Genomic DNA, 10468 nt, shown 5'->3' with positions numbered 1-10468 from the left:
AATGTGGAAGAGTCACCCTGGTGGTACTGGTTTTGAAGGCAGGAAGGGGTCAAGGGGTCGAGGAGAGCAGATGAGGCTGGGTACTGTGAGAGGCCGGGAAGGCCCTTGGTGAAGGTGCAGCCTAAGTTGTAGTCAACAGCCCAGGATTGAAGGGGTCAGGCAAAGGATTTGAGGCTTGGCACAATGAAGGAGCCTATGAGAGGCTACTGGTGAAGCCTTGTTGCAGCAGAAGACCCCACTGTATTGGAGATGCCAGTACCATGGGATGATCACCAAGAACAGCAGCAGCAGTGGAGTGGATCAACCTGATCTCTGAGTGCTACAGAGGGCAGAGCTGGAGAGGTGACTCCAGCCCTTTGGAGGAGCCCAGAAGATCATGTGTGGATCCACCCACAAGCCTGCTGCCTTTACCTGGCTTTTTCCTTCTTCAAAATACATCCTCTCTGAAAACAAGTCTATCTTTTTTTTTTTTTTTTTTTTTCCGGAGCTGGGGACCGAATCCAGGGCCTTGCACTTACTAGGCAAGCGCTCTACCACTGAGCTAAATCCCCAACCCCAAGTCTATCTTCCTTAAGACAAACTGGCATCTTTCTTTTCTGATTTTGGCCTTATGAGTACAGCAAGGGTCTCTCTGGTCGCCATGGCCTACCACAGAGCTGAAAAGTGGAGACAAGAACAGTAGAGGGGCCACCAGCCTTCTGCGCCATTTTACCCTTTCCAAGGCCCTGTTGCCCAGCCTAAGGAAGAAAGACTTGTGTTGTATGATAGGCTTTTCTCTTCACATCATAGCTGGAGTTCATTTCCATAACCCAAACCCAGAGTCTTAAATGAGTCAGCCTTATGAAGTCGATCATTTGTCGATCTTTTGTGTAATTTATGTCCTCACTGGGGGGTGGGGGGGGGTTCAGACTTTAAAAAGCCTTGGAGATTGAAAACACACTACGAATACATCAAGTTGAAGGGGTTGAATTATTCCTGGGATTTTCCAAAAGTGCCTTTTATATAATTTCGTAGTTTAAATATGAGACTGGCCGAGCCTCTGTGCCCTACGTGGTGATTCATTAACTTCCCTCCTCCGCGTGCTTGAACACACAAACATGGACTTAGCAGCTGCAGGTGGACGGAAACAAGAAAAGAGTGTCATCCTAGTCCGTCTGTACTTGAATGGAGAAAGAACACACAGGGAATATAACCAAAGCTTCCACTGGCTGGCAGGGGATTGGTTCTGGAAAGGATTTATGGTCAGGACCACAGAAGGCAGCCTGCAAAATGTTTGTTTAAGAGAGCTCTCAAATGGCAGATGCTCGAAGCCAACCATTGGACTGAGCATGGGGTCCCCAATGGAGGAGTTAGAGAAAGGACTGAAGGATCTGACCCCCATAGGAAGAACAACAATATCAGCCAACCAGACTCCCCTCCCCCAGAGCTCCCAGAGACTAAACCACCAACCAAAGAGTACACATGGAGCAACCCATGGCTCCAGCCACATATGTAGCAGAGGATGGCCTTATTGGGCATCAATGGAGGAGAGGCCCTTGGTGTTGTGAAGGCTCGATGCCCCAGTGTAGGGGAAGGCCAGGGTGGGAGGCAGGAAGGGGTGAGTGGGTGGTTGGGGGGAACACCCTCATTGAAGCAGGGGGAGGGAGGATGGGATAGGGGGTTTCTGGAGGGGAAACCGGGAAAGGGGATAGATAACATTTGAAATGTAAATAAAATATCCAAGAAAAGAAAAGAAAGAAAAGGAGAGCTCTGAAATACTAGGGGACTCACGGGTGAATGGAAACTCAGTCCGCAGAGACGTTAGCTTGCCTGCTCACTACCGTTGTACACTCTTGGTCATCGTCTTTCATAAAGGAAGCAATTATTTTCCAATGTTATGATTTGGATGTGAGTTCTCTCACAGTCTGAACTCTTGGTCTCCAGATGGTAGCACAGTTTTGGAAGGTTCCGGAACCTTTAAGAGGTGGGGCTAGCTGAACAAAGTAGGTCGCCTGGGGGCAGGTTTTAATGGTTTATAGCCAGGTCCGGTTTAGCCCAAGCTGTCTCTGCTTCCTTTGTAACGGCAGCAAACAATCAGATACGGGACATGCCAGCTATTTCAGTCCAAGCCCTCCACCATGACTTCCCTCAAATCATGACCCAAAACAGACCCTCCCTTCTTCCTTAAGTCGTTTGTGTCTGGTATCTGGTCTCATCAATAAGAAAAGTAACTAGTGTGATTATGGGAGGAGGAGGGGGTGCGGCTCCAGTGTGTGTGTGTGTGTGTGTGTGTGTGTGTGTGTGTGTGTGTGTGTGTGTATGTGTGTACAAGTGCAAGAGAGAGAGAGACAGACAGGTTTTTTTTTTTTAAAAAGAAAGATTTCTGGATGTTTCTTAAGACAGGGTTCTTTAAAGTAGCCACGGCTGTCCTGGAACTCACTGTGTAGACCAGGCTGTCCTTGAGTTCACAGAGATCTGCCTGCCTCTTTAATCCTGAGTGCTGGGATTCAAGGTGTTTGCCATCACCACCCAGCTCTGGATTGCTTTTATTAAAATTGTCTTTAATGCATATGGCTCCTGCTTTCTACCACGTGTCATCGAATTTATTATGTATCTAATATTTATTATTTTATTCCTTGCAAACAGATTGCAAGTCCACTGGAGTGGCTGAGTTAATAATTGGTATGGGAGATGACTCATATCTGTAAACCTTAAGCATAGTCACTGTTTTCAGTATACAGTTCCCATTCCTGACCGCATGACTTTGATGTATACAATTTTAAAAATCTGCGGAGTGCTGAAGATCACGTGGGTAGCCATCAGAAGCAGGTTTTCTTGGTTTTGGTTTGTTTTCTTGAGACAGGGTTTCTCTGTTTAGTCCTGGCTGTCCTGAGTGCTAGGATTAAAGGCAGTATTTTTAAGTAAGAGGTGAGCATTTATTTATATTTCAAAGATAAACAAAACAAACATGGTGGGAGCTGGCACAGTGGCTTGGTGGTTAAGAGCGCTCACTGCTCTTCCAGGGGACCTGAGTTCAGTTTTTAGCATCCACGTGAGACAGCTCACAACTGCCTGTACCCCCAGGTCCAGAGGCTCTGATTCCCTCTTTGTTCTGCCGTGAATATCCTCACACAAGTGGCACACACGCAAACACATGTTAAATAATAAATTACCAGATTTGGGATATAGGTCAATGGTACAGTGTTTGTTTAGTGTATGTGAGGCCCTGGGTTTAAACCCTAGTACCACAAAATAATCTTAATATCTGAAAACCTGGAAAGTCTAGGGAGGGCCTCCAGGGCAAACAGGAGCAATCAAACGCCCTTGCCCCAGAGACAGCATTGCTAAGAGGAGAATGCTTTCTTTTCATCTTTTCCGGTCTGCCTTTACATATTTGTGTTTTTATAAACGTACGCTCTCACTTCAGGTCCCATGCCACATCTCTATTGCCTTCCTCTCAAACTCTTCTGACCTCCCGTGTGACTAAATATCTCTGAAGAGGTTTTTTTTTGGGGGGGGGGAGTTTGTTCTTGTTGTGGTTTGATTTGTCAATGCCTGTGTTGGTTGTAAGCAACATGTTCTGCCATGGAGTTACCTGCCTAATCCAAGGTCTTTATTCTTTCCTTACTGGAGACTAGGTCTCCCTAGGTAGCCTTGGCTGGCCTGGAACTCAGGGAGGTACACCTGCTGTGATGGTTTGCACATGCCTGGCCCAGGGGGTGGCACTATCAGAAGGTGTGTCCTTGTTAGAGGAAGGGTGTCACTGTGGGGGTGGGCTTGGAGACCCTCCTCCTAGCTGCCTGAGGATGCTCAGTCTGTTCCTGGCTTCCTCGGGTGAAGATGTAGAGCTCAGCTCCTCCTGCACCATGCCTGCCTGGATGCTGCCATGCTCCTGCCTCAGTGATATGGACTGAACCTCTGAACCTGTAAGCCAGCCCCAATTAAATGTTGTCCTTATAAGAGTTGTTTTGGTTATGGTGTCTTTGCAGCAGTAAAACCCCAACTAAGACACCTGCCTTTACCTCCCAAGCTCTGGGATGAAAGGTGTACCCCACCACATCCAAGGTTAAGTCCTTGTACGTTTCCTCCCATCCTCTGGATGGCGTTCACCCAGCAAATGACGTTCGAGCCTGTTTGGCCTGTGCTCGAGCTCGAGATACAGAGTTGTACAAAACCAGAGGTGGAAACTTAGCGTGTCTCTTCAGAGACAAGAGCAATAGAAAGATACGAAGACAGAGCGCAAGCTTTAAAATGGACCGGGCTGCCAGCTTAGGCTGGTAGAAACTCGAGTGGAAACTGGCTGATTCCACGGGATGGAGGCAAAGTCTGAAGATCGTGATCGCCAAGAACCCCAAACTGTGAGACTTAAACCTTGTTTTTTTTGGGGGGGGGGTTGGTTTTTTTTTTTTTCCACTTCTGAAGCCGGAAGCCTTGCCTAATTGAGAAAACCTTTTTTTTTTTTTTTAAGATATATTTATTTAATGTATATGAGTTACACTGTAGCAGTCTTCAGACACACCAGAAGAGGGCATCAGATCCCATTACAGATGGTTGTGAGTCACCATGTGGTTGCTGGGATTTGAACTCAGGACTTTTGGAAGAGCAGTCTGTGCTCTTAACCACTGAGCCATCTCTCCAGCCCTAATTGAGAAAACCTTAACTGCCAATCAGATGCCATCCTTTTAACTTAATATCTGGGCGTGGCCTAGTAGCAAACACCTGTCTGTAGGCCTGGGACTAGAAAGGCAGAGGCAGAGGATCATGAGTTCAAGGGCAGCCCCAGCCTCATAACCAGTGTGAAGCCAACATCAGCTACATAAGACCCGGCTTCAAAAAAGAAAAAGAAAAATCAAACTCTGGTTAGGTGCTTCATAGGAAACCCCGGGAGGAAGAGACTGTGTCCTGTGTGGCTAAGCCGTCCAGCCTCACCGGCCATGCTACTGGTGTAGTGCCACCCGTAGCCTCTAAGAGGCAGCAGAGGTCTGAGAAGGCAGAGGAGGAGGCTTAGCAGGCATCAGGCTGACGGACACCTCTAGAGGACACAGCTCTGCTACAGTCAGCAACGGATTGGGCTCTCTGAATCATTCAGATGCGGTGCTGGAACCGAGCCGAGTTAGATACAAGTAAGGGATTCGTCGGGGTCAGTCTGGGACATACCTTCAAAGGATGACATCACATAGCAGGGGTCACGCTCCACGTGGGAGCTGCCAGCTCCGCGTGGAAGTTAGTTTGTCTGCAATAGATGCGCACTGAAACATAAAACACGCCAGACTTTACTTAGCGCACAAAGCGAGTGTTAAAATGTCTCAGTGTTTTCGGGTGACTGCAATGTCCAAATGATGGATTGCATAAAGTATACAACTAAATTAATTTCATTTTTTTAACTTTTAAAAACGGGGCTATGAGGGAATTATTTTTAAAGTGTGGCTTTCATTACATGTCCGTTGCACAAGACTGGTTCTAAAAATAGTCCAGTTCCTGTGTCCTGACTGTATTTCCTGAGTTAAAAGAATTGCTTCTGGGGAGCTGGAGAGATGGCTTAACAGTGAGGAGGATCACTTGCTGCTCTTGCAGAAGACCTGGGTTTGATTCCCATATAGTGGCTGACAGCCATCAAAAACTCCAGTTTCCTGATACCCCACTCCAACATCCTATGGCACCAGGCATAATATAGAGAAAACACTTATACACATACGGTAAAATAAATCTATTTACTTACTACTTCTCTCAGTAGTTATACACACTTGCGGCTCAGTCTTGAGAATCCACAGTAGGCTCCACCCACATTCAGTGGCTCACAACTGCCTATCATTCTGGCTCTTGGGTATCTAACATCCTCTTTCTGGCCCCTGAGAGTCACACACAGACATCTAGGCAGACTCACAGACACCCGCATGCACACACACTAATAAAAAAGTTTTTAAAATTACTAATAAAAGAACTTTCCATGAGACAGGCTTTTAGTTGGCGTCTTATTGAGAATGGAAATGCATTTTGAAATCATAGCATCGGCTTGGCTGTTCTGGTCTAACATTCAATCCCTGAGACATGTAACACCTGACTTTAAAAAGAGTGTTTTCCTTGGCCTTCCAAAGAATTTCTCTCCAAGAGTATTCATTGAAAGCTCCAGCTTCTTGGAAGTCTATTGGACAAGAGGGTAACCAATCATGATCACGCCTTTAACTAAGTAAGAATGCTCTAATACATGGTTTTGTGCAGGGCCTTGTTCATGTAAGACAGTTAACTCCAAAAATGAGAGTTTTGACCATAAGACTAAGATACTTCCAAGATATAATGGACCATCTTTTTTTCTGGGATAGAATGCCCATGTGATGTGATGAGTTATCTTGCTTTTGATATTTCTTTCTTTTTTAAATTTTTTATTAGATATATTTCTTTACTTACATTTCAAATGTTATTCCCCTTCCCGGTTTCCTATCTATAAGCCCCCATTCCTCCCTCCCCCTTCCCCATATGGATATTCATCCATACATCCCTCTTACTGCTCCCCCATATTCCCCTGCACTATGGCAGGACCAAGGGCTTCCCCTTCCCCTGGTGCCCCAACAAGTCTATTCTCATATGCAGTTGGAGCCCTGGGTCAGTCCATGTATAGTCTTTCGGTAGTGGTTTAGTCCCCGGAAGCTCTGGTTGGTTGGCATTGTTGTTTTTATGGGGTTGCAAGCTCCTTCAACTCTTTCAATCCTTCCTCTAATTCCCCCCAAGGGGGTCCTATTCTCAGTTTGGTGGTTTGCTGCTAGCATTGACCTCTGTATTGGACATGCTCTGGATGTGTCTCTCAGGAGAGATCTATATCCGGTCCCTTTCAGCATGCATTTTTTAGCTTCATCCATCTTATCTAGTTTTGGTGGCTGTATATGTATGGGCCACATGAGGGGCAGTTCCTTGTGTCGCTGCTCTACACTTTGCTTCCATATCCCGTCCTGTGGATATTCCCCCCCCCTTTTTTTTTCTTTTTTCTTTTTTCTTTTTTTTGGAGCTGGGGACTGAACCCAGGGCCTTGCGTTTGCTAGGCAAGCGCTCTACCACTGAACTAAATCCCCAACCCCTATTTTTCCCTTTTTAAGAAGGATAGATCATCTTTCTTGTCAATCATTTCTAAGTTTGAAATAGTTCCTATACTTATTTATATGCGGGTGTATATGTTCTCGTGAATTTATGCCACAGGTATACCAATGCATGGAGACCAGAAGGGGACACTGGATTCCCTGGAGCTGGAGTTACAGGTGGTTGTGAACCCCCCAGTGTGAGTGCAGGGAATTGTACTCATGTCCTCCAGAAGGGCAGCAAGCGCTCTTTATCCCTGAGCCATCTCTTCACCCCCTTACTTTCAATCTTTCCAGGACTGGAAGACACTACAGGGAAGAACCACTGCCTCAAACTTACCTGTATGCTATAATCCCCCTCACAACTCCCTGCACCCAACACACTGGAGCAGTTAAGCCTTTGTCAACGAGGCTCAAGTGTCTGTCATACACAACCCTATGTGATGATCAGTGAGAGGCCCTGTAGTCAAACTGCCTGCCTGCCAATCACAGCCTCCACGAGGCTTAAATAAAACAGCGATTGAAAACCACTTAAAAGAAGGCAGGCATGGAGTGAATTCTATAGTAACTGCTATTAACTAACACCTTTTGTCGTTGTTATTGTTGTTTTGTTTTGTTTTGTTTTTGTGACAGGGTCTCCCTTTGTACCTCTAACTGGCCTGGAACTCACTATGTAGACCACCATGCAAGGGAACTAACAGCTTTTAAAATATCCCTTCCGCACAAACCCACGTCACAAGTATTCTTTTGTTTGTTTTGGTTCTGGGGTTTGTTTTTTTAGGCACCGCAGCCTAGGCTGGTCTCCAACTAACCACCAACCGCTATTCTCCTGTTTCTGCCTCCTGAGTTCTGGCATCACAACCACCACACCCAGTTCTTTGAGGGATGCGTAGCTACCTTCTCACAAGTGTGATAAAACACACCAGAGAGGTATGCACAGCTGCCTCACCCTCTTTCTTGCATTTTCTTTCTTATCTTTCTGCATTTCTGTTCTCAGAGTCATACTATACCAAGACTAGGAGCCATGTCTTGCTCCTGCCCAGCCCTGGTACCCAGCTCCCAGTGAAGCTGACTGGTAGTCCTGCCGGACACCAGCCCTGGGCGACTAGCTGCCACTTACACGCGAACACGGAGAGAACACTCGTTTTCCCCCCGCGAGACGTGTCTCAAGCTCTAATATTGGGATCTCCCACCCGTGACGCGATTCCCTCCCCCCCTCCCAGGTCTGCGCAGGGCGCATGCGGACTATTGCGTCGTGCGTCCGCCAGGGGGCGGGAGCGCGCGCCCCGCGTTAGAGCGCATGCCCCGCCCCGTGACCGTGGCCGTGACCGAGGGCTGCGCCGGGGCTGCGGCGCGGCGGGAGCGATGGGGGAGGAGGCGGCGGGGGTGCGGCCCGAGCTGGTGCGCGAGGCGGAGGTCAGCCTGCTGGAGTGCAAGGTGTGCTTCGAGAGGTTCGGCCACCGGCAGCAGCGGCGCCCGCGCAACCTGCCCTGCGGCCACGTGGTCTGCTTGGCCTGCGTCGCCGCCCTCGCGCACCCGCGGACGCTGGCCCTCGAGTGTCCCTTCTGCCGGCGGGCCTGCCGAGCTTGTGACACCAGCGACTGCCTGCCGGTGCTGCACCTTCTGGAGCTCCTGGGCTCCACCCTCCACGCGTCCCCGGCTGCCCTCAGCGCCGCCTCCTGTGCGCCCGGGGCTCTCACCTGCTACCATGCCTTTGGCGGGTGGGGGACCCTAGTGAACCCCACGGGGCTTGCACTGTGCCCCAAGACCGGACGGGTAGTAGTCGTGCACGACGGTAAGAGACGGGTCAAGATCTTCGACTCCGGAGGAGGAGGTGCACACCAGTTTGGAGAGAAGGGGGATGCAGCGCACGACGTGAAGTACCCACTGGATGTCGCGGTCACCAACGACTGCCATGTGGTTGTCACCGACGCTGGCGACTGCTCCCTCAAAGTGTTTGATTTCTTTGGCCAGATCAAGCTGGTTGTGGGAAAGCAGTTTTCCCTGCCTTGGGGTGTAGAGATAACCCCTCACAACGGGGTCCTGGTGACTGACGCAGAGGCAGGGACTTTGCACCTGCTGGAAGTGGATTTCCCTGAAGGGGTCCTTCGGAGAATTGAGAGGTTGCAAGCTCACCTGTGTAATCCCCGTGGGGTGGCAGTGTCATGGCTCACCGGGGCCATCGCGATCCTAGAGCATCCTTGTGCCTTGGGGACGTCAAGCGGTAACAACACAAGGGTGAAGGTGTTCAACTCCAGTATGCAGCTGATTGGCCAGGTGGACAGCTTCGGACTGAACCTCCTCTTCCCCTCCAAAATAACCGCCTCAGCTGTGACCTTCGATCACCAAGGAAACGTGATTGTTGCTGATACCTCTGGGCCAGCCATCGTATGCTTGGGGAAACCTGAGGAATTTCCAGCCCTGAAGCCTATGGTTACTCATGGCCTTTCCCGTCCTGTGGCACTGGTCTTCACCAAGGAGAATTCTCTTCTTGTGCTGGATTCTGCATCCCATTCTATAAAAGTCTTTAAAGTGATGGAGGGTAATGGAGGGTGATGGGGATCCCGAAGCCTGCAGTCAAATCTTGGTGTCGTTGGGAGTGTCACTCATCCATCCAGATGGGGATGATGGTAACTGCCTGGCGAAAGTGGTTATTAAGGCAGTTAGTAAGGACTAATAATTAAACTTGTCATTCAGTGAATGCCTATTCCCGTGTTAAGAAGTTTGCAAATCTTAGCCCATTTGCTCCCTAACACACGGTGATGTCATTCCTATCATCAGTTCATTTCCGAGATGAGAAAATAGACGCAGAGCATTCAATATGGTTTCTTTAGAGTTGTACTAACTGGGACCGTTGAATTCAATTCTGTCTCTAAACCACTTGCTCTTCAATATGCTGCCAGAGGGCAAAGAAAAAAAAACCCTGTGAGCTGTGTCTTGGGTGTGTTGTCCGTACAAGTCGATAACGGGTTAAATGCACAAAGACACAAAAGAAAGGGGTCTCCATGGAGTTTTTCTTTAGGAGAAAAGCGAAGGTGTCTGTCACCTTTATCTGTGAGCTCCCCCAGAGACAGAGTAGATGGTTTATTACCAATTCCAAGATTTGAACAAGGAACAAAGTTGAGCTTTTTCCCTATAAGGCAAAGGCTGCCAGGATGATAGTGTGTGCTACTAAGTCTTCCAACACTTGGAAAGTGGAGGTAGGAAGTTCAATGCAATCTTACCTAGTAAGTTTGAGGCTAGGCTGGGCTACTGAAGTGTGTTATCTCCCTCTCCTTCCCCCTTCCCCTCCTCACATTCCCCCACCTCCCTCCTCCCTTTCACCACCCTCCCTCCTTCCTTCCCTCTCCCCTTCCCTTCCTCCTCTCTCTTCCTCTCTCTCTCCCTCCCCCACCTCTCTCTCCTTCCTCCATGGGCACTGG

The 10468-nt window shown here is 48.6% G+C and overlaps 1 protein-coding gene across 1 annotated transcript; it reads left to right on the top strand.

Annotated features, from left to right (window-relative positions):
- The first annotated feature begins 8380 nt into the window (after positions 1 to 8380).
- Positions 8381 to 9751, top strand: Nhlrc1 (NHL repeat containing E3 ubiquitin protein ligase 1). The gene has a single exon (XM_032885076.1). The coding sequence runs from the start codon at positions 8412 to 8414 to the stop codon at positions 9600 to 9602; it is 1191 nt and encodes a 396-aa protein (XP_032740967.1). The 5' UTR covers positions 8381 to 8411; the 3' UTR covers positions 9603 to 9751.
- Positions 9752 to 10468: the final 717 nt, after the last annotated feature.

The sequence above is a fragment of the Rattus rattus genome, chromosome 14 (genome assembly GCF_011064425.1).
Source record: "Rattus rattus isolate New Zealand chromosome 14, Rrattus_CSIRO_v1, whole genome shotgun sequence".
Lineage (NCBI taxonomy): Eukaryota > Metazoa > Chordata > Mammalia > Rodentia > Muridae > Rattus > Rattus rattus.
Note: the sequence above shows the minus strand (reverse complement) of the source record. Positions and strands in the feature narration are given on the sequence as shown.